Below are 24,264 nucleotides of genomic sequence, written 5' to 3'. Positions count from 1 at the left end.
CCTGTTAAATCATTTCTCAGCCAGAGTCCATCGCCCACATTCCTTAGGGCATTGGGCCACCATGTGGGCGTTTCATTTCCCGCCTCAAATTCACAGAGACACAATTTCCTTTGCACAGATCCATGAACAGCAAAACCTCCCTGTGTCTCTGGTCTGAGCCAGGGTATTCGATTCCAGTGAACCCTTCTCTCCTGCAATGGCAATGGTCAGACAGAGGGGACGTGGTCACCTGCATCCCTGCCAGGGAGATATTGGCTCGGCTCTTTCTTTCTGCTGCTGTTGTTAGTCCATGAAACATCAGGGATGGAATGCAAGGCTGAGCTCACACACCAACCCCTGAAACATTTCAGTGCCCCAGAGAAATCCTGCCCCCAGCTATTGGAATGATATGGTGGAGATTCGAATAGGAAAGGGACTGTCTGAATTGTCAGTGTGGGGAATGAACAACAATCTATAGCAATGTCGTTAGCCACAAACACTCTAATCATGCTCCAGCTGGAAGAGAAATGGGCAGGAACTGTTGCTGTTCAGCCATGGGCACACTTACACTAATGCACAGCCGTGAGCGCGCTGAGGGAGCTGGTCTGAGCAATTTGAAGTGACAATTCTGTGAGAACAGAAACATTGTGTAGGGAAACAGCTGTCCCTCAAGTAGTTGTGGCCGAGTGGTTCAGGCGAGAGACTAGAAATCCATTGGGGTTTCCCCACGCAGGTTCAAACTCTGCCAACTACGGAAGTATTAGTGTATTGTCATTGCTGTTGTCTTAGTGCCTGAGCATCCATGGAGCCAGATCTGGTCTCACCCTGAGGCTGTCTTCACTTAAAATACTGCTGTAGCACTGTGGAGTAAACAGTTGCTACAGTGAGGGGAAGGGTTTTCCATCCCTGTAATAGCTACACTGACAGAACAATCATTCCTTTCATTAAGCACTATCTAACCATGGCTTAGGTCAGCTTATTTATACTGGCTCTGGGGTTTTTTATACACTGAAAAACGTACTAGTTAGAGGGTGTGACAAACTGGGTATGTTCCTAATGTTTTCTCGGAATACTGTGTTGGTGCCTCAGTGTCCCCTATGCAGTTCTTAAGTATCTAGGTGGTGGAATAAGGGTGTGTGATTGCTACAGAGCAAGGAGCCAGTGCACCTAAATGCCTGGCACCCTGTCTCCTAGCAACTGATGGTCTGGGCCCCTCCTCTGCAAAGGTGCCAACTGAAGGTGTTGGAGACGAAGAGATCAGATGACCTCCTGGCCCGGGAAAGGGGCTGAGCAGAGAGGAGGGGCTGGAGGGGGTGGTTAGTCTGCAGCTGGCTGGGGACGAGGAGTGAAGTGCAGACGCGGGGGGTCTGGCTCACTGCCCCCTAGAATGGACCCGGCCGAGGGGTCCAGTTCGCGGTACATACAAGCTCTGTTTTAGACCTTGTTTCTGTCATCGAATAAACCTCTGTTTTACTGGCTTGCTGAGAGTCATGTCTGACTGCAAAGTGGGGGTGCAGGACCCTAGGGCTTCCCCAGGACCCCGCTGGGGCAGGCTTGCTGTGGGAAGCGCATGGAGGGGCAGAGGGTGTTGAATGCTCCAAGGAGAGACCCAGGAGGTGAAGACGTGTGAGCTTCTTGCCCTGAACAGTTTGCTCCAAGGGAGAGGAGGCTCCTCAAAGTCCTGACTGGCTTGGAGGGGAGCAGTTCCAGAGCATCGCCGGTGACTCCGTGACAGAGGGTTTATTCCATCACCCTCCCATTCCCTGGTCCTTCTCACGTGACCAGAGAGCAGCAATACCCGAAGTTCAAAGGTGCAAACAATTCAATGTTTATTGGGGTAAACTTCCAGCAAGCAATGATTCCAGTTTCCTTCCTCAGATCCCCCTTCCCAGCACTGACACCACAGAGCCTTGCCTGTGTCCTTGTTCCTATTCCCCCCTTAGCAAAACATAATTCCAGTTCCCCCACCCCCATTCCCATTCCCCACTTTACTTCCTGATTGACTGCAATCTATATAGTAAAACTGGAGTTCTGCTTAGCTATTCCTTAGCCAATCATTTTATTGAAACGTAACTAACCCATCCTAACATACTGTAACATGATTATCTAACCAATTATACCCCACTGCCTTAATTGGTTTACCACCAACATATTAATTATACAGCAGACAGAAACAATCACACAACCAGACAGAGATTACACAGACAAGCAATAGGAAAGTGGGGACTACAGTGATAGAACAACAAAGAAATGAGGATTTCACACATGCAGCTGTTGGTAAGTGAGTTGTTGCCAGACAGGATGCTATCATGGTAGAGGTTGTGGATGCTGGTTGCTTAACTGTCTGGCCCACGGAGCAGGATTTTGAGGTTCACCATTACTGTCTCAGAATGCCAGCACCCATCTTTTGTTCACTTAAAAAGCGAGCAGGGAGATTCCAACATAGCAGAACTCATGGATCTCCAGGAAATGTGTAACTTTAGGTCCGGATGAGTGTGTCTAAAAATCAGCTGTGCTGTGGAAGATCTCTAGAAGTTGAAAGAGATGTGCCATCTCGATCTTCCTAAAGAATTAATCAAATATTAATGAAAACTAAGGTTGATAAGTCATGTTCTTTGCCGCTTTAGGCTGGTGGACTGGTCTAAAGTGCTAATTTTACGACTCTTTTTTCCTATCTCTTGGGTATTCTGGTCTCTGCACAGAGACGTGGTTTCAAATCCCACTCCTGACATTACCATTTAATTATATCTGGAGAAAATGGCCTCACTTCAATCTCCTTTGGAACAATAGAACACCATTTGCTTAGCTTTTCTCTTCTAGTAGTTGTGAGAGAAGTTCCAAACCAGGGGGAAACAAGGCCTGTTCTTTCGACCGATCAATTTTTGTCTTCCTTCATTCCAAGCCATTTTCTCAGATACATCCATATTTCCCACACTATTGTGTTTAGCGTTCTTTGCTTTTATGAAACTTTAGAGTCATCATTTAATTGCCAAACAACTGTACTTCTGAAGTGAAGTGAAATACAATATGTTTTAGATATTCTTGCAGAAGAGATTTGTTTTCTGACCTGGAATTGAACAGGGCCTACCTGAGGGGGACAATGCTACTCCCGTTTCTTTGCTCATCCAAAAAACATTAGTTCTTGATGCCCTTTGTTTCCCTGTTCTTCAAAGGGAAATCAGCTGGTGTAGCAGCTACTGAGAAAACCTTAGAAAAGGGCTCCAGGTTTGACAGGAGCTAGTTTCTGTAGTATAGTGGTTATCACATTTGCCTTACACGCAAAAAGTCCCTGGTTCAGAAACAGTGCTGCTTTCTCTCCCTTGGTCTTTTATCACTCCAAGTCCTTTCTCAACTACATCCATAGCTTTTATGGTTTCTTCCTAGTTATTTTTTTTCCTTTCATGGAGCTTTAAATTCAAAAGGAGAGGCTTAGCCGGCATTTTGAGGGAAGGAACAGACCATCATTTGGGAGACTGCCAGTTACATAACAAATCTGAGCATAGAAAAATCCCAACCCATTGTCCTGCATATTTAGCTCCCAGCCAGCAGTTTTTCCCTTGCCTTTTTTTTTTTTTTTTTTGAGCTAAACTTGAGTCCAGGGCGCACACACTCTCTCTGCCCCACACATCAAATCTGGCCCTGCTGCAAAGTGACCCCTAAGAACCAGCAACAAGCTTATAAGCCACTGGATGCGTTGGAAAGAGGCAGCTCTGAGTGTAACAGTCAGCAAAGAAGGTCTGTTTGGGGATGTGGCTCAGTGGTACAGTGCCTGCTCTGCATGTATAAGGCCCTGGGTTCATACCCCACATTTGTCTTTCAGCCCTGCTGCTTTGCTCTTGCCCAGCCAGTCTCCCTGCACAAGTTTCAGTCCTGAGCAGTGAGGTCAAAGTGCCAATCGCATGTAAGCTCTGTGGGGGTTTCTGCTCCTAAAGCACCATGGTGACTCTAAGATTCCCATCCACTGAGCTGCTGGATGAGGAAGGACTGGAGAGAAGGGTCCCATCAGCACAGAGGGAGGGACAAGGACATGGAGGAGCAGTCAGTGCTGAGAGAGGTCAGTGATTTACACAAGACAGGGGACACTGGTTCTTGGAGGGGACAGGAGGTGAGGGCAGCTTGTTTACAATGATGCTGATGATGAATAGAAAAAAAGGCTGGAGTAAATGAAACATGAGAGCATAGAAGGAGAAGGGCAACTCCACAGAGGGCCCTGGCTGCTCATATACCCCAGTTCATAAGTACACAACATAAGAATGGCCACACTGGGTCAGATCAAAGGTCCATCCAGCCTAGTATCCTGTCTTCTTACAGTGGCCGATCCTAGATGCCCCAGGGTTCCACTATGTGTTATGTGAAGAAATATTTTCTTTTGTTTAGTTTAAACCTGCTGCCTCTTCATTTCATTTGGTGACCCCTAGTTCTTGTATCTAGAGGAGTAAATAACACTTCCTTATTTACTTTCCTCCAACGCAATCATTGTTTTATAGACCTCTATCATCTCTTTTCCAAGCTGAAAAGTCTATTGTATTAATCACTCTTCATATGAAAGCTGCTCCATACCCCTAATCATTTTTGTTGCCCTTTTCTGAACCTTTTCCAATTACAATATATCTTTTATTAGGTGGGGTGACTACATCTGCATGCAGTATTCAAGATGTGGGTGTGCCATGGATTTCTGAGGAGGCGCCCTGGCTTCTCCTAGATAGCGAGAATAAACAAACAGGGACCCAGACCCCTACAGTGATCCCATGGACAAGAACCTGGTTGTTAGTCGGGTGAAGGTTTCCTCTAAACAAAGGGGAGCTGAAATCCCTCCGTGTCCTGGAACTTAAGCAATGAAAGCTTCAAACCCTTCATAGCCGTGCATTGAGGTGCATCAGCAGAAGGTTGGGCTGGAGCAGGGGTTGGCATCCTATGGCACACGTGCCAAAGGTGGCATGTGAGCCAATTTTTAATGGCACGCTGGGGCCTGCCGGGACTCCGGTGTTTCATTAAAAATCCTGCTGGCGTGGCAACCTGCTGGCCCTTCCCCTGCCTTCCTCGAGAGCCCTGCCGCCACGTGTGCTGCGCTCTGGGGGCCAGGGCTCTGCACTCCTGTGGGGCAGCATTTGGCTCTGCGAGGAGTGAAAGACACTCCCCGCTCATCCGGCACCCTGCCACCTTGCGCGCAGCACTTTGAGGGGCGGGGATGCATGCGTGGCAGCAGGGCTCCGAATGAGCGGTAAGGGGTCTGGGGTTCGGGGGGGTGGGGGTAAGCGGGGAGGGCAATCAGAGGACAGGGAGCAGGGTGGGTTGGATGGGGGTGTGGGATCCTGGAGAGGGTGGTTGGGGTGGGGGTCTCTGGAGGGGGCAGTCAGGGAGCGGGAGGAGTGGATGAGGCATGGGAGTCCAGGGTCTGTTAGGGGGTGGATAGGAGACAAGGCAGTCAGGGAACAGGGAGCAAGGAGGGTCCTGGAGGCACAGTTAGGGGTCTCTGGTGGGGGGTCAGGGAACAAGGAGCTGGGAGTGGTTGGATGAGTCGGGAGTTTGGGGGGGCTGTCAGGAGGTAGGGGTGTAGAGAGTGGTTGTGGCAGGCAGAGAGCGGGGGGGGGTGTATGGGTCCAGAGTTCTGGGGGTCCTGTCAGGGGGTGGGGAGCGGTTAGATAGGCATGGGAGTCCGGGAGTTCTGTCTGGGTGTAGGGGTGTGGATAAGGGTTGGGGCAGTCAGGGGACAGGTAGGGGGTAGGGTCCTAGGGGAGCAGTCAGGGGACATGGGGCAGGGAGGCTTAGATAGGGAGTGGGGTCCCAGGAAGGGGTAGTTGGGACAAGAAGAGGGAGGATGTGGGTTCTGGGGGAGGCAGTCACTCAGCCCTCTGCCCAGAGCCCTGACCCCCCCCCACACCTCTCAGGCCCCTGCCCTGAGCCCTGTACCACCCAGCTCTCTGTTGACTCCTTCACCACTCTACTCCCCCATGCCCTCAGCCCTGACTCTGGCACCCCCCATATCCCCAGCCTCCCCACATCCCATGAACCCCGCACATCCCCATCCCCACCCTGAGCACCAAATGGGAGCTCCTGCACCCTTAACATACGTTCCCACCTGCACCCCTCACGCCAAATGGGAGATGACCAGGTAAGTGCGTCCACACCCAAACCTCCTGCCCCAACCCTGAGCCCCCCCCTCATTCTAACTCCTGGCCAGACCCTTCATCCCCAGCCCTGTTCTCGGTCCACTCCCACCCTCAGCTCAGTGCAGAGAGAGGAAGAGAATGGGCCAGAACCAGGGAGAAGGTAGGTACCCACTGTATGTAGGCAGGGCCAGGACCCCAGACCGGCAGCAGGCTGAGCGGGTCCGGCAGCCGGGATCCTGGCTGGCAGGAGCCAGCGGATGGAACCCCTGAGCGGCAGTGGGCTGAGTCTGGGGTCCTGGCTGCCAGCCCCGCACAGCCCGCTGCCGGTGTGGGGTTCTGGCTGACAGACCCTTCCTAGCTGGGGTCCTGGCCGCAGGCCCCTCAGCCCACTGCCAGCCTAGATGAACAGAACCCCAGACCAGCAGCGGTCTGAGCGGGCCAGCGGTGTAAAATCTACATTTTAATTTAATTTTAAATGAAGCTTCTTAAACATTTTGAAAACCTTGTTTATTTTACAATACACTACTTTAGTTATATAATATACAGACTTGTAGAGAGAGACCTTCCAAAAAACATTAAAATGTATTACCGGCACACAAAACCTTACATTAGAGTGAATAAATGAAGACTTGGCACACCACTTCTGAAAGGTTGCCAACCCCTGGGCTGGAGGAACCTGGAGAGTACATTTCTATTCTAATCTAATCTACATTTCTATTTCTTTGGGTTTTGTAGGTTAAATTAATGCAGCCTCTGCTCCACTCTCTCCCAAGGGTCTAATGTTGCTGTGCACAATGAGAAATCTTGGGATAAGATTGAAATGAAATGGAAGCAGCATATGGTGGCAGAACCTAAGCAATTAAAAGCCCTTTGATTCTTATGTGTGTGCACTGACTTTGAACCAGAAGTGTAAGTTTTCTCGCTTTGTGGCTGCAGCCAGTAAAATATTTAACTATCTATCAGGGATGGTCTAGACAGTATTTGGTCCTGCCATGAGGGTAGGGGACTGGACTCGATGACCTCTCGAGGTCCCTTCCAGTCCTAGAGTCTATGAATCTATGAAACTGACTTTTCCTAAATGCTGTAGATTGTGAGTTCCTGGGAACGGGCAGGGGGAGAGGGAGTAAGAGGAAAAAGGCAGAGACATTGGAGAAGAATAATGGGGGGAGAAGAAAGAGACAGAGAACACAGAGAGACAATAAATGATTGAAGATGTCCCAACTCGATCTTGCTCATCACAGGTGTTCAGAAAGGTGAGGAGTTGTAGGTTTCAAATATCAACGGGGTCTCCACATACCTGATCTCTCTCCCCCGGCTCCCATTTTAGTATTCATTTTTATTATGAAATGTTTGCCATAACTCCGATCTTCTCTTTCCCTAACTGTAGTGCAATTTGGGTGGGGAGTTTTTGTTGTTTTTTTGCTTCCCTTTTGTTCATATCAATATAATTGTAACAGTAAAGGAATCTGTAGGAGCAAAAACTGACTCAAAACTTTATTTCCCCATCATGCAGGAACATGATACAAACATCGCACACAGCTGGAATCATAACACGGAAGGTCAGGGGAGATGAAGGTTTCCAAGTGTTCTGTCTTCTCAGATGACACATTCCAGCCCCTTGTATTCCTCCTTCCTATGTGATCTGCTGGGCTTTGACACATTTATTGTTTCATTTTATTGATAATGTGATTGTAACACAATGTGACTGAAATTAAACCACTTCTAGACAAGGAACTAACAAAAGAGAAAAGCCATTATTGCATTGGCTGGGAATTGAAGCCAGGTCAACTGTTTGGAAGGCAGCTATGCTCACCACTATACCACCAAGACAGCTGGCAGGAGCAGCTTTCCTGCAGGCTACGTGTATTGGCAAAGGGGATTACACATGACCATGGAGCTAGTAAGCAGAGTGGATGGGCTGGAAGCTGCCGGACAGCTGGGAGCAGAGTTAGGGGGCAAAGGTGAAAACAGATCTCATTGGGAGCTGGCCCCACACCCAACCTGCCCCTAGGAGAGGGGAACTGAAGCTCAACTTCAATCATAGAAAAAACTTCCCTAAGAAGGAAAGGGACAGCTTGTTTTAAAGACAAGGTGTGTGGTTTTTGCCCACTACATACAGAGGGGCTGGAATGTGCTGAGTCCAGACAAGACTCTGGTAGGATAAGGAAGAAATTCAGGCTGCCAGTGAGCTGAAGGAGGGAGAGGATATTTTGACAGTGATGGACACCTCATCTTAAAGGCTTTTGTCTGCCTCCTTCTAGTGACTGTTTGGCACAGGAATGCAGCCCCCTCTGTCAAGCCTGGCCTTACAAACCTCTAAGGATGGCGATTGTACCACCTCCCTAGGGAACCCATTCCAGTGCTTCACCACCCTCCTCGTGAAAAAGTTTTTCCTAATATCCAACCTAGACCGCCCCCACTGCAACTTGAGATCATTGCTCTTTGTTCTGTCATCTGCCACTACTGAGAACAGCTGAGCTCCATCCTCTTTGGAACTCTCCTTCGGGTAGTTGAAGGCTGCTATCAAATCCCCCCTCATTCTTTTCTTCTGCAGACTAAATAACTCCAGTTCCCTGACCTTCTCTTCATAAATCATATGCCTAGGTCTCCTAATAATTTTTGTTGCCCTCCGCTGAACACTCTCCAATTTGTCCACATCCTTCTGTAACAGGGGGCCCAAAACTGGATGCAGTACTCCAGATGTGGCCACATCAGTGCCAAATAGAAGGGAATAATCACTTCCCTCGATCTGCTGCCAACATTCCTACTAATGCTGCCCAACATGCTGTTAACCTTCCTGGCAACAAGGGCACATTATTGACTCACATCCAGCTTCTTGTCCACGGTAATCCCCAGATCCTTTTCTGCAGAACTGCCACTTACCAGTCTGTCCCCAGCCTGTAGCAGTGTATGGGACTCTTCTATCCTAAGTGTAGGAATATGCACTTGTCCTTGTTGAACCTCATCAGATTTCTTTTGGCCCAATCCTCCAATTTGTCTAGGTCCCTCTGAACCCAAACCCTACACTCCAGCGCTTGGATTCTTTGTGTGCTTTCACAGAGCGAAGAGCACATGTTCCATGATTTCATAGGGCAGAGTTTTATATTATAGGGAGCTTTCCCTGTGTGGATCAACACAGATGGACATTGTGACCCTTCCCAGGGTGCTGTGGGCCGTGAGTCTGCTTGTGGCCACCTGCCACGAGGAAGAGGGACTTTTGCATTTGGCAGCTGGATGTTAGTGACCAAACTCACCAGCCTGTCAGACAGCCAAGCACCCTCCTCTGAGCTACAGCAACCTTGACAGTTGACAATAAAGGAACCTTAACCCCCGAGTTCCTTTAATGTGTCCCCTCTGGGATCCACCTCCAATCACCAGATACTTGGGGTATGTCTATACTATCTGCCGAATCGGCGGGTAGCGATTGATCCAGTGGGGGGGTCGATATATCACGTCTAGTGTAGATGCAGTATATCAATCCTCGAGTACTCTTCTGTCAACCACTGTACTCCAGCTTGGTGAGAGGCGCAGGCAGAGTCTACTGGGGAGCTGCAGCAGTCGACTCACCGCGATGAAGACACCACGGTAAGTCGATCTAAGTACATCGACTTCAGCTACGTTATTCATGTAGCTGAAGTTGCATAACTTAGATTGATTCCTGCCCCTAGAGTAGACCAAGGCTCAGAAAAATCCCAGATCCTCTCTGCCCAAAGCAATGGTACATCCCAGGTTACCAGTTTTACTGTAGCCCACTGCTACTGGATCACACATAGCACTTGAGCACAGTTATTGAACAAAGGGAAATTTATTTAACAAGGGACAGAGATTTAAACAAACAAACGTGAATGATGGAAACCAACTGTTACCAACAAAACAAAATCACAAAATGCAACCAACACTTCTTAATAGTTACCTTTCCTACCTAAGTAGATTGAAGTCAGAGGTAACAGTCTATTGCAGTGATTGCTAGTTCCTAGGAGCACCACTGGTCATTAGTGATCTCCTTGGTGAATGGACCCAGAGTGTTTCTCTCCACCCTGTTATAAAATGAATCAGTATTTTGTCTATATTCACAGAAATGACAATGAGGAAATGGTCCTATTGTCGTTTACACTTCCACAGGGTTTCAATGTCTATAATTTGTCTTTGATAGTTTTCCATTGGCTTTTCTGGGCTGGTGCAAAGGTTGACAATGCAGCAACACATCACAAAACTGGCTAGCAAGGGACGGGTGACAATTCCCTCCCACTTGAATGGGCCATTCCCAACAAGACCTTTGATTGGGGTGACTCACTTTCATGACAATACCATATGGGCATAATTTTCCATATACTTACATGACTCCTTCAATAGGACTCAGACACACCTCTTGCAGTGACCAGGAGTAACAATAATTTACAAGCTTTCAGTAGAGATCTCACTGCTATGCTTCCTGGATGAATATCATAAAAATCAGTGTATTAGGTGTGAGTTTGTCAGGTCTGAGGCAGGAGTTTTTTGTGAATTACTTTGACCTCTCTGCCAAAGGGCACCAAAGAGCATTTATCACACATGCACTGAGCTATACAGTCACACTCTGATAGAACAGAAAGGCCAACACAAAAAAAAAGAGAAAGGAACAATAAAATACTGAAATGACAATGGTTGGAACTCAACATTTCTCTCAGTCTTTGGACTAATGGGTATTAAGAGCTTTTCCCTCAGCTGAACCAGGTTATCGGACAGCTGGCTCAGCCCCCCATACTAGCAGCTTTCTCACATATAGGGAGATGGGTCAAAATTGGAATTGATGTCATGATTCGTTTCCCAGAGGGGATCAATCTGTCTAAGGCTATGTCTACCCTTCAAACACTGGAAATATTCTTCTGACAACATAACCCTGTCTACACTGGGGCTTAGGTCACATTAACTACTTCTCTCAGTGGAGTGGATTTTTCACGCTCCTGAGAGATGTGGCCATGTCAACATGGCTTTTCAGTGCAGAACAGCCTCTAGATGGCTTTTAGATATGAAAGGCAATGGACTTCAGCCTTTTCCTTGGTATTGATGGTTGCCAACTGCAGCTTTCCTAACTGCTGGACACATCCTATGACAGATGTCAGGCCTTTTCTTTGCAAATTAGAGAAGTGAGGAAGTCAATGATGCTTACAGTGTAAGTGGGTAAAAACTTCTACAACTTGTCTCCTCGAGTGGTTTTCCTTTTAATAGAAATTGGCTTTGAAGCTAAGCAAAGTATGCTCTATTTGAAATACAAAACAATAAAATCTACAGAGTCCCAATATTCTCTTATACACTCTTTCTAACACCTATTCTCCCACTCCAACCTTTGGAGTGAGGTTTTCTACCAGAACTCCTTACACTACAGAGGGTAAATTAAATCAAAATTAACTTTTGAAGATTAACCATCTTTTCTTGTACAACTAAAAAAAGAAAACAAGACAGCTTTCAGTTTTCCAAAATAATTCAGATTATCAAAAAATTAGTCTCTTACTCTTTAACCAATAACATCACCTATAATTTCATTTTCACTAGTAACACTAATATATTCAAAGATCACAAATTCTGATCAGATACGTTAGTTTTCTTTTAATGCCCATTGCCAACAACTGAACCTTGGCTCAAGTTGTGGTTTGTCCCAACACTTCTGTGAGTTCATATCTCTCTGGTTCTTCTGCCATGCGTGTTGGTGGAAGGGGTCTCCTATGTGGGAATGTTTGCATCATGAGGAAAAATACCTCTCTTGTCACACTTTAAATCTTTCAAAGTAGTAGGTAGTAGGCGAGAATTGATACAAATGCAGAAAACACAAGAGAGAACTGTCTGGTCTACACTGAAGACATTTATTGGTATAATTATTGCTCAGGGGTGTGAAAAATCAACACAGGTGAGCAACATAGTTACACATCTCTAATCCCCAGTGTAGATAGCGCTACATCAGCAGGATGCCTTCGTCTGCCAACATAGCCATCTGAGACAATATTGATTTAAAGAATTGAACTACACTGTGGTCATATGCACTTCCTTCAGTTAGTCGGGGGTCTGCTGTTGTTCACCATTTCCAAGTGGAGATTTTAACTCACCGCTGTGTCTTTGTTAGCATGGCCAGTAAATTGGAGAGTTCTCTCCTATTGACAGAACTGCACTTGAACTTTCTCCATATCATCATGGAAGGATGGGGAAAAAAGCAAAGCTGAAGTGAGAAATGACGACTTTAGCAAATGGTCATTTGTCTTAAATTCTCCAATTATCTGAGCTGAATTAATATCTAATTGTGTGACCACACAGCCATCAAGAAAGATAGAAACCCAGATCACACAGACAGATAGAATACATGACAATGAAAGTGTAAATTGAAATTCCAGAGCAGGTTACATCTAATTATTTAGAATCAGGACAAGAGTTTCTCCAATCACATTCTCCTCTGACCCATTCAAACATATTTCATTGAGCACTGTCTCAATAGTCAGTTATGTTATTTACAACATGTTTAGTATCCTAGCATTCCTATAATGGGGGAAAAAGCAGCCACCTTGCCAGAATTAGCATGACCAATCGAAGAATCCTGGGATTTAAATTTGAAATGATCACACTGCATTTAGGATCTATTTGAATTCTCCTTCTTGGTCTTTGATACTTTCATCTCCAGTCATAGCAACTCCGGTATAGGATTAAATAAGTCAAAGCACAGACAACTGAGAACACTTCATCAAATGACACTTTGAGAAGTGGAGGGGTAAAATGTGATGACGATAAACTCTGCCTGGGTCAGACAAAAGGTAACAGTTCTGCCATGATGGGGAAGGAGGGAATCTCTGAGTCACCCCATCTCCTTCCAAGTATCAGAGGGGTAGCTGTGTTAGTCTGGATCTGTAAAACGTGACAAAGAGTCCTGTGGCACCTTGTAGACTAACAGACATATTGGTGCATAAGCTTTCATGGGTGAATCCCCACTTCGTCAGATGCATATAGTGGAAATTTCCAGAGGCAGGTATAAATATGTAAGCAAGAATCAGGCTAGAGAACAAGGTTAGTTAAATCAGGGAGGATGGGACTCTCTTCTAGCAGTTGAGGTGTGAACACCAAGGGAGGAGAAACTGTTTTTTAGTTGGCTAGCCATTCACAGTCTTTATTTAATCCTGAGCTGATGGTGTCAAATTTACAAATGAACTGAAGCTCAGCAGTTTCTCATTGAAGTCTGGCCCTGAAGTATTTTTGCTGCAGGATGGCTACTTTTAAGTCTGCTATTGTGTGTCCAGGGAGATTGAAGTGTTCTTCTACAGGTTTTTGTATATTGCTTATGCTCCAATATGTATTTTAGTCTGTAAGGTGCCACAGGACTCTGTCGCTTTTTACATCTCCTTCCAGTACCACAGAGGCTGAAATGACACTTTTTTCCTGCCCCTGCTTCTCTTCATTTAATCTAATATGAAAAGTTCCCATTATAACTGCCCTTCAGCACAACATGACAACAATTGGCAATGATACAATCTGTATCACTGGTGACTCTAACAATAACTTTGCAATAGGGGATGGTATAAATGTGATGCTCCCTGGTTCCTGATAGGAAGGGCACACTAGAATTACTCATGGGAGAATGGAGTTGATAGCAAGGACAAATGAGTCCACCTCAAATAGGTCAAACTTCAATATGCAGAAATGGGCCACTCACTCATCCGGACAAGCTGAGGTATATCGGTGCTTCAAACAGCTTTTAAAAGTTACTGTTGGGGGGTGCAGGGCTCGAGGTAACTGGCAATATGGCATGGGGTCAAAAGCTTACATTCTCAGGCCTACGATTGCCTTTCGAGCTAAACAATTTGTTCCTTTAAAGTTAGCATGAGTACATGTAATCATTTATTATTTTTCTTTTGTTCCTTTGTTTACGGTATAAGATGTGATTAATCAAAGGGGGTTCTGTATTGTGGGAGGAGGATGGAGCTAATTAAAGAATCTGATGGTTAATGAATTGTAAATGATCGATTGTAGCACCTGTGAACATCTCTGTGAACAAGTGGGGTATATACCGTAAGGATGAGGATAGTAATTTGTGCAGGATTTGAGATTGTATATCTCCCAGCACCTTATTTGAACTCACATTAAGAGACTTGCTTCTCCACTCTGGTGTGGTCATTGGGGATACGCACACCGGGCAAACGAACCCCAACTGTTGCCCCCCCTGCAACATTACTATGTGGGAATCAGGAAAGTATTAAAGTATTGATAGCCCTAGAGGGTTTTATGGTGTTGATCCCCCTTGCAGATTCTCTGAGGGCTCACATGGGCTCAGTGGCAAGACAAGGTTTTCCCACACTCACTGCTTCCATTGGGTCTCATACCTGTGGATTCTCTGATGGCTAATAAGCTGCTGGCGGTGAATGAAGTTGTTCCCACAATCACTGCATTTATAGGGCCTCTCCTCTGTGTGGATTCTGAGATGGGTAAGAAAGTTTGAGCTGTGAGTGAAGCTTTTCCCACACTCACGACATTCGTAGCACTCTCCCTTGAGTGGATTCTCTGATGTTTAGAAAGGGCTGAGCTGCGATTGAAGCTTTTCCCACACTCACTGCATTCAAAGGGCCTCTCCCCTGTGTGGATTCTCTGATGAACAGAAAGGGCTGAGCTGGTAATAAAGCTTTTCCCACACTCATGGCATTCATAGGGCCTCTTCCCTGTGTGGATTCTCTGATGAACAGAAAGGATTGATTTGTAAGTAAAGGCTTTCCCACAATCACTGCAATCAAAGGGCCTCTCCCCTGCATGGACTGTCTGATGTTGGGAAAGGCCTGAGCTGCTAGTGAAGCTTTTCCCACACACATGACATTCATAGGGCCTCTCCCCTGTGTGGATTCTCTGATGTTGAGAAAGGACCGATCTGTAAGTGAAACTTTTCCCACACTCATTGCAATCAAAGGGCCTCTCCCCTGTGTGGATTCTCTGATGTTGAGAAAGGCCTGAGCTGCTAGTGAAACTTCTCCCACACTCAGGGCATTCATAGGGCCTCTCCTCTGTATGGATTCTCTGATGAACAGAAAGGTCTGAGCTGCTAGTGAAGCTTTTCCCACACTTAGTGCATGTATTTTTCCTCTTTCCCATGAGGATTTCCTGCTGTGTTGTGGTTTCCTTGATGCTCTTCTGAGTTCCCCGACAGGAAATAAATGTACCCATTTTCTCCCCTGGATGGTTTCCTTGCTCTCTTTCTGGTCTGTGCTGAATCTCACAGCATTTTCCCTGCTCATGACTCCTGGACACATTCCTTTTCGATCTTTGCAATAATTCTCTTTGTTTAGCCACTTGCTCAACATTTTCCTGCTGAGAATTCTGCTCCTCTTTCTCACATACCATTGCATCACCTGCTAGGATAAGAGACAGAAACCTCAGACAGGGATAGAGAGTGGAAGGCCAAACCAAAACAAGTGCTTGAGAGAGGTTAAATAAAAACAAGAACTGAACTCCTCCAAACTCTTCCCCTAAACAGGAGAGAGGAAGAGGGGATCAATTCCGCCCTCACATCCCATCCAAATTCACAGTGGGAAGGGAGGAAGTTACTGCCTGGTGTCTGCTAGAGTCTACAGGAAGCTATGAGCTATATTTACCCTGAGGATACAACCCCTGCTAGTGACAATAATGAACTGAGAAACCTTCCAAGGGCATTGTAGGGCATACCAGATGTTTTCTTCTGGCACTTACAGATTCTGAGTTGGTTTAATCTTTCCTCACCTGTGCAGGGAACTCTCAGGATCTCTCTTTCCTCTGAACCCTGGAGTCTGGGACCCATGGCTCTTCCCCTTGTTCCACCTGGGAGATTATATGAGGTTTGGAAACTGGAAACCCTGCTCAGATGAAAGAAAACAAAGGAGTTCAGTTGATTTCATATGACTGTGTCATAAAAAACACTATTAATTTAACTTCAGTGCTTAGTGTGACCCAGTGTGCCTGGGGCAGTCCACACTGAAAATGCCAAGATCAGGGCAGGTTGAAAAAGGGAGAGCAGATGCTCCCAGAACTGGGGGTTAACATGGAAGTTAAATTCACCAATCAGTCACCAACTGTGCTTCTGATCCCCCATACTGGTTATCGAGAAACTGAAAAAAGACATCACACGGCCCCCTTTACTGCATTCCAGTTCTCCGACTCCCAATCAGCACCTAGGTCCGGCACAGCGAGAGCTGATTTAAAAACTCTGCTCACATAAACAAAGTGTTCCTCTGACCCCAGAGTCAGCCACATTACCAGGTCTGTATAGGTTTGGATCTGACCCAGAATACTTTGATGCCAGCCAATCCTTACCATCTAAACTAAAGGTTTATTATAAAAGAAGGAAAGAAAAAGAAAGTTGTCAAAATGGGAAAACAGTCAGATACATTCAGAAATATATATATCTGATTCTTAGAGTATTGGTGAGTTTCCGGCTTGAAAGGCTCTCTGGTACACATCCACATCATTCAGTCCTTTGTTCCAGGGTTCAGTGTGTAGAGAAGTTGCTCCAGAGGTAGGAAGGGGGATTGAAGACAAAATGGAGATGATGCAGCTGCCCTTTATATTTCTTTTGCCAAGTAGCTTCTATTCCTGTGTCCCAAACACAAGCTTCACAGCACATGGCATGGAAAAGCCTTGGAGGTCTCAGTACACAGGCATACCCCTGCATGTCTTGCTGACTCAATAGGTGTATCCCCTTGGGTTCATTGTACAGCTGATGACCCCGGATGGGCCATCAAACAAGTTGGGCAGCGCTGATGCCAATATGTCTGGGGGTGTCACTCAGAAACACTACACAAGTCTGGAATACAGATATACCCTATATATCTATAACTCACAATATAAAGATAGAAACAAGATTATCAAACTTGGAAAATCATAACATTTTCATTGACACCTTACATGGTGTATCTAGCACGATTCATTGCCATTTCATCATGTTGGTATTTATAATAAAATAATAATAATATAAAGTGTCTCTCAATTCCATACAGTGTCACTTAATAAACCAGTGAGTTCCCAGGACCGGTTCCCCAGGTGTTTGAAGATGCTGAACACCTTGATTCTGAGAGACTGAAATACCCACAGATATGTTGCGAACACACAGACGACACTGTGCAAGTCTGTGCCCTTATGTTCACTCTTCTAGAAAATTAGGATCAATTTTGTTCATAGTATATGTCAGGGCTGAATCTCCACTCTGTCACTCCGAGTGCAGAAAGTGGGGGCCCGCCCGGATTCTAAAAATTAATTTGTGCAACTCCAGGCTTGTATTAAACCCCCAAAGTTACAGCTTTTCTCTGACCTTGGCTTGGTAAATGCTGCCATCACCCAAATTCAAAAAAACCCCAAACCCTTGGACCCAGGAAGGAACACTTGAGAATTCTTCTCTCTGGGGTACCCTCAAGCCCTTTCATGTCCCCTCCGGGAAAGAGCTGAGAAAGAAAACAAAGGAGATGAGCTGTGGCTACCAGCTAATTAAACAACATGCACAAACCTCTTAGGACACCAGAAATCCAATCCTGTTCTTAAAAGAGGTAAATTTTATTAAAATTGAAAAGGAAAACAATACATCTCGAACTTAGGCTTTTGCTAGATTTTAAAAGAAACAATTTTTGTAAGCACCCAAAATAGCTTTCCTGGGGGCTCAGCTTAAAGCTTAGAAGCAAACAAAAGCATCTGGGATAGCACAGAGGAGCTCCAAAAGCCAAATTAAAAAATATAAACCTGATTGTGTCTGTCTAAACATTCCCTGTCCAAATCATTTCTTCTAGGTATGGAAGATTAATTTTCAAACCTGCTTCAAGCCATACACAGCATTGCTACTCCGTGTCGCCTCCCTTCTCCAGAGAACAACAGACAAAGGGGAAGTTACTGTCCCATTTAAAAAAGTTCTAGCTTTTCCATTGGCTCTTTTGGTCAGATGCCCACTCCTTTTCTTTTACCTGTGGGCTTGTTAACCCTTTACAGGTAAAGCAAGCAGAGAAGTCACACCAAAATGGATTTTACAGCAATCTGGCTGGCTGGGTGTTTATAAAAGGGAGATCCCACTCCTCCCATGTATTTATCACTGTATGACTAGTGAGGTAACATTTGAAAAGACAGAATTTACTGAATAGCATCCTTAAAACGTGTAGCAACACTGTATGCAAAGTGATGAGATTTTACGGTATGATATCACTGAAAAAGTTGCAACACTAAGTTCTCAGAGAAAGCAAGGCAAACAGCTGGTCAAACAGCCATACTCCAGGAGGGGGAAGGTGTGAAGAAGACATTTACATTCCATCACAGGGACCACTTGAAGCTCATATCTACGACAGCCTGTCACCATGACTCAGCTGAGAACGAAATTTGTTTCTAGTACAAAGGACTGAATTATAAAAAGAGGTGAGGAAAATGCATGAGTCTCTCTCCCCTTTCCCTCTGCTCATGACAACTCCTGAAGAACTGAATGTGGGCAGCAGTGGCAGGTTAGAGGGATTCCTGGCCGAAAGGAAAGCCAGCCTGTCTCAGCACATGGTGAGAGAAACATTTGTTTTAAATACGTTTTAGCTTGTTATGTTAAACATTAGTTTGTATTTTCTCTTGCATTTCTTTTGTAAACAAGTCTGACTTTTATGCCTCATTACTTGTAGGCACTGAAAATCTTTTTTTTTTTTCCAGTAGTGAACAATCTTGGTTTATTGTTTTATCTAACCAGTGTGGTTGGATTAAAGTGTGTTGGAAACTCCATTTGGAATAACAAGGCTGGTGCATGTCATTTTCCATTGATGAAATAACAGATTTCATATGAGCTTTCATTGTTCAGTAGTGTGCTAGACAGGACAAGATGCACATTTCTGGGGGATGTCTGGAAGCAGAGAATTTTCTGGGGTTCTCCGGTGGGTACTGTCATTCGGGAGTTGCTGACGAGCAGCGCCAATACTGTGTAGCTGGGAGCGAGATATATGCTGGAGAGTGCGTGTTAACTGCCCAGGAGTGGCTGCTCTCACAGTAAAGCAGTGTAAAAGGCACCCCAGCCTGGGGAACTGAGGGGACATAGCTGTTCAAGACTCCAGATTGTACTGTGCTTAATGTCACAGACACTCAATTTCAAAGTCTCCTAAAACACAGAGAAAGTAAATCCACGTCCCAGAAATCGAAGTCTCCAGACAGAGGGCAAGTCTCCCTGGCTCTGCTTCCTGCTGACAGACAGATCCAGAGATAAAGAGAGAGAGTCCCAGGGAAGCTGGAAACATAAGCATGGGGCTCAGTGGAGAAAGGGAACAGGAAGGGCAGGGATATTACTGAATGCACGATCTCAGCAGTACTAGATGTCAGGGTAGCACATAGTGCAGCCATTGAAAAACATAATCCCAAATATATATATAAAATGATGGGGTCTAAATTAGTCATTTCCATTGATTTATATAAGAGCAATATGATATTCTCTGTATTATTGTCTATCCCTTTTTAAATAATTCCTAATATCCTCTTTGCTTTTTTGACTTCCGCTGCACACTGCTGGATGTCTTCAGATCACTATACACAATGACAAAAAGATCTTTTTCCTGATTAGTTGTAGCTAAATTACCCCCATCATATTTTATATATACTTGGGGTTATTTTTTCCAACGTGCATTACTTTACATTTATCCACATGAAATTTCATTTGCCATTCTGTTGCCCAATCACTTAGTTTTGAGAGATCTTTTTGAAGTTCTTCACAGTCTGCTTTGGTCTTAACTATCTTGAGCAGTTTAGTATCATCTGCAAACTTTGCCACCTCACTGTTTACCCCTTTCTCCAGCTCATTTATGAATAAGTTGAATAGGATTGGTCCTAGGACTGACCCTTGGGGAACACCACTAGTTACTCCTCTTCATTCGGAAAATTTATCATTTATTCCTACCCTTTGTTCCCTGTCTTTTAACTAGTTCTCAATCCATGAAAAGATCTTCCCTCTTATCCCATGATAACTTAATTTATCTAAGAGCCTTTGGTGAGAGACCTTGTCAAAGGCTTTCAGGAAATCTAAGTACACTATGTCCACTGGATCCCCCTTGCTCACGTTTGTTGATACCTTCAAAGAACTCTAATAGACTAGTAAGACATGATTTTCCTTTACAGAAACCATGTTGACTTTTGCCCAACAATTTTTGTTCTTCTATGTGCCTGACAATTTTATTCTTTACTACTCTTTCAACTAATTTGCCTGGCACAGACGTTAGACTTACCGTCTGTAATTGCCAGGATCGCCTCTAGAGCCCTTTTGAAATATTGGTGTTATATTAGCTATCTTCCAGTCATTGGGTACAGAAGCCGATTTAAAGGACAGGTTACAAACCATAGCTAATAGTTCCTCAATTTCACATTTGAGTTCCTTCAGAACTCTTGGGTAAATACCATCTGGTTCCGGTGACTTCTTACACTTAAGTTTATCAATTAGTTCCAAAACCTCCTCTAGTGACACTTAAATCTGAGGAATTTTCACAGAGTGGTCACCCATAAAAGGTTTGGGAATCTCCCTAACATTCTCAGCCATGAAGACTGAAGCAAAGAATGCATTTAGTTTCTCCGCAATTACTTCATTGTCTCTAAGGGCTCCTTTTGTATCTCAATTGTCCAGGGGCCCCACTGGTTGTTTAGCAAGCTTCCTGCTTTTGATGTACTTAAAAAACATTTTGTTATTACCTTCTGAGTTTTTGGCTAGCTGTTCCTCAAACTCCTTATTGGCTTTTCTAATTACATTTTTACACTTAATCTGGCAGTACTTATGCTCCCTTCTATATACACCTCACTAGGATTTGACTTCTACTTTTTAAAAGATGCCTTTTTATCTCTCACTGCTTCTTTTACATGGTTAAGCCAAGCCACAGTGGCTCTTTTTAGTTCTTTTGCTGTGTTTTTTAATTTGGGGTATATATTTAAGTTGGGCCTCTAATATTGTGTCTTTGAAAAGTGTCCATGCAGCTTGCAGGGATTTCACTCTAGTCACTGTACCTTTTAATTTCTGTTTAACTAACCCCCTCATGTTTGCATAGTTCTCCTTTCTGAAATTAAATGCCACAGTGCTGAGCTGTTCTTCCCACCAGAGGAATGTTAAATTTTGTTAGATTATGATCACTATTTCCAAGCGGTCCTGTTATAGTTACCTCTTGGACAAGATCCTGCGCTCCACTCAGGACTAAATGGAGAGTTGCTTCTCCTCTTGCGGGTTCTTGTACCAGCTGCTCCAAGAAACAGTCATTTAAAGTATAAAGAAATTTTGCCTCTGCATTTTGTCCTGAGCCGACATGGGCCCAGTCAATATGGGGATAATTGAAATCTCCCACTAGTATGGAGTTCTTTATTTTGATAGCGTCTCTAATCTCCTTTCGCATTTCATCCACAGTATCACTGTGTTTGACAGGTGGTCGATAATAGATCCCTATTGTTATATTCTTATTAGAGCATGGAATTACTATCCAGAGAGATTCTATGGAACATGCGGTTTCATTTAAGATTTTTACATCATTTGAGTTTACATTTTCTGTAACATACAGTGCCACTCCCCTCCCCACCCCCCGAGTATGACCTGGTCTGTCCTTCCGATATATTTTGTACCCTGGAATGATTGTGTCCCATTGATTGTCCTCAGTCCACCTATTATGCCTATTATGTCAAAATCCTCTTAACACGAGGCACTCTAATTCACCTATCTTATTATTTACACTTCCAGCATTTGTGTACAAGCACTTTAAAAACTTGTCACTGTTTATTTGTCTGCCCTTTTCTGATGTCAGATTTTTTTTTGTGTGAATGCTTCTTGTCTGATCTGGCCCCCACTTCATCTTCTTCCAGCCCCTCTTCCTGACTAAAACTAGAAAAATCTCTATCATTACACAATCCTCTAAGAGAAGTCTCTGTCTGATCCATGGGCTCCTCTACAGCCATTGGCTTTCCCCCATCGCTTAGATTAAAAACTGTTCTTCAACCTTTTTAATGTTAAGTGCCAGCAGTCTGGATCCACTTTGGTTTAGGTGGAGCCCATCCTTCCTGTATAGGCTCTCCCTTCCCCAAAGTTTCCCCGGTTCCTAATAAATCTAAACCCCATCTCTCTACACCATCATCTCGTCCACGCATTGAGACTCTGAAGCTCTGCCTGCCTGCCTGGCCCCGCACATGGAACTGGGAGCATTTCTGGGAATGCCACCATAGAGGTCCTGGATTTCAGTCTCTTTCCTAGCAGATTACATTTAGCCTCCAGGACGTCTCACCTACCCTTCCCTATGTCATTGGTATCTAAGTATACCATCACCACTGGCTCCTCCCTAGCACTACACACAAATCTATCTAGATGCCTTGAAAAATCCACAACCTACGTACCAGGCAGGCAAGTCCCCATATGGTTCTCCCGGTCATCACAAACCCAGAGATCCTTTTTTCTAGTGATCGAATCTCCCATTACTAACAGCTGCCTTTTCTTAATGACTGGAGTTCCCTACCCCGGTGAGGTAACCTCAGTGCAAGAGGTTACCCCAACACTATCTGGAAGGAGGCTCCCAACTATGAGAAGCTTTCCCTCTGCTCCTGTTGACTGCTCTCATTCCCTGGGCCTATCATCCTCCTCAACAGTGCGGTGGACTGTCTGACCAGAGTTGGGACAATTCAATAGTGTCCCGGAAAGCCTCATCAACATACTTCTCTGCCTCCCTTAGCTCCTCCAGTTCCAACACCCTGGCCTCCAAAGCCTCCACACAGTCTCTGAGAGACAGGAGCTCCTTGCACCAAATGCACACTTACATACATAACATAAGAACGGCCATAACGGGTCAGATCCAAAGGTCCATCTAGCCCAGTATCCTGTCTACCAACAGCGGTCAATGCCAGGTGCCCCAGAGGGAGTGAACCTAACAGGCAATGATCAAGTGATCTCTCTCCTGCCATCCATCTCCATCCTCTGACAAACAGAGGCTAGGGACACCATTCCTTACTCATCCTGGCTAATAGCCACTGATGAACTTAACCACCATGAATTTATCCAGTTCTCTTTTAAATGCTGTTATTGTCCTAGCCTTCACAACCTCCTCAGGTAAGGAGTTCCACAAGTTGACTGTGCACTGCGTGAAGAACAACTTCTTTTTATTTTCTTTAAACCTGCTGCCTATTAATTTCATCTGGTGACCCCTAGGAAGCTTCTGTTGATTATGCTGCACTTAACCCTCAGTTTTACTTGAGCAAACAGAAGATATTTGACACTGTGATATACGGCTCCTGTGCTCTGTTCCCAAAATGTTCTGCAGCAGGGGAAGGTCTCTGGTAGTGTGTGTGTCACTGGCATATTGGGGTGATGCTGAAACTGGGCAGAGCAGAGGTGGCATTGTGGGGCTGGTGTAAACCTTATCTCTCCATTTCCCCTTCCAAGAACCGAGGGGACAGGAACCCTTACCCAGTGAGGTCACATTCTCATAGTTCTCCTGCATGACATCCCAGTAGAGGGCTCTCTGAGTGGGGACCAGCAGAGCCCACTCTTCCCTGATGAAATACACAGCCAGCTCCTCAAAGGTTACGGGCCCCTGAAAGAGCAAGAGTCCAACACTCAATACCTGCTGCCCCATTCACAGCCTCATTATTTGTGGGGAGAGGAGCCCATCAAAGAGAAGCCCTGGGTGGACTGCAGTCAACAAAGTCCCACCTCAACTCTGCTCAGAGCATCCAGGAAACATCAGAGTGAGGGGACAGAGAGAGAGCCCTTATCTCTCCCAGCAGATCCATCACATACCTACTAGCCACAGACTGATAGAGGAGAGGGAGGCCCTAACAGGGACCAGACAGAGATCTCTGCTAGGAAGCCCAACAGCCTCCTCATTGTGAGGAGCTGGATATGAAGGGAGGGGAATCTCCCCTAACCCTCACTGGTGGGTATCCCCTTCATATTTCACAGGAGCCACTGGTTAGTTGGGTCAGGCTCCAGCACTATGAGTCTGGTCAGTTTTCCCAGCACCATGTAGCTGGCTTATTTTCTGCTCCACAAACTAGAGCATTTCCACCGCCAAACCTCATGGGTCTGTTCCTAGAATCTAGACCACTTATTAAACAACTCCCAGCAGGTTTGTCACCCCCTGCCCTCCCTTTCTCCACCCTGTGCATTTCCTGCCCCGCGCCAACCTCCAAACCAGACTGTGCAAACCTTCCCATCTCCGGTATACTTGCTGTCCCTCTCCCTCCTGTAGGAACC

General features: G+C 45.3%; 3 protein-coding genes across 9 annotated transcripts in view; 1 reads left to right on the top strand and 2 right to left on the bottom strand.

The window, feature by feature from the left end:
- LOC127036047 (zinc finger protein 436-like) overlaps positions 1–24,264 on the top strand; it is a 122,310-nt gene that overhangs the window by 41,343 nt on the left and 56,703 nt on the right. The window lies entirely within an intron of this gene.
- The window catches only part of LOC127036049 (zinc finger protein 383-like), a 103,137-nt gene continuing 90,405 nt past the window's right edge, over positions 11,533–24,264 (bottom strand). The window contains exons 9-11 of the mRNA XM_050926506.1: positions 15,807–15,846; positions 15,004–15,442; positions 11,533–14,919 (exon numbers count right to left, since the gene is read on the bottom strand). Of these exons, the coding sequence (XP_050782463.1) occupies positions 14,373–14,919; positions 15,004–15,442; positions 15,807–15,846 (1,026 nt within the window). The 3' untranslated portion in view covers positions 11,533–14,372. The remainder of the gene's footprint in view (positions 14,920–15,003; positions 15,443–15,806; positions 15,847–24,264) is intronic.
- The window catches only part of LOC127036073 (zinc finger protein 621-like), a 45,038-nt gene continuing 38,138 nt past the window's right edge, over positions 17,365–24,264 (bottom strand). For 3 of the 4 annotated variants that reach the window (XM_050926582.1, XM_050926580.1, XM_050926581.1), the window contains 3 exons: positions 23,476–23,602; positions 21,200–21,274; positions 17,365–19,293 (listed from right to left, as the gene is read on the bottom strand). In XM_050926582.1, the coding sequence (XP_050782539.1) occupies positions 19,142–19,293; positions 21,200–21,274; positions 23,476–23,602 (354 nt within the window). In that variant the 3' untranslated portion in view covers positions 17,365–19,141. The remainder of the gene's footprint in view (positions 19,294–21,199; positions 21,275–23,475; positions 23,603–24,264) is intronic. The other variant, XR_007770002.1, reaches the window with a different exon arrangement.

Source organism: Gopherus flavomarginatus, chromosome 17, assembly GCF_025201925.1.
Source record: "Gopherus flavomarginatus isolate rGopFla2 chromosome 17, rGopFla2.mat.asm, whole genome shotgun sequence".
NCBI lineage: Eukaryota > Metazoa > Chordata > Testudines > Testudinidae > Gopherus > Gopherus flavomarginatus.
This window is presented reverse-complemented; position numbering and strand designations above follow the sequence as displayed.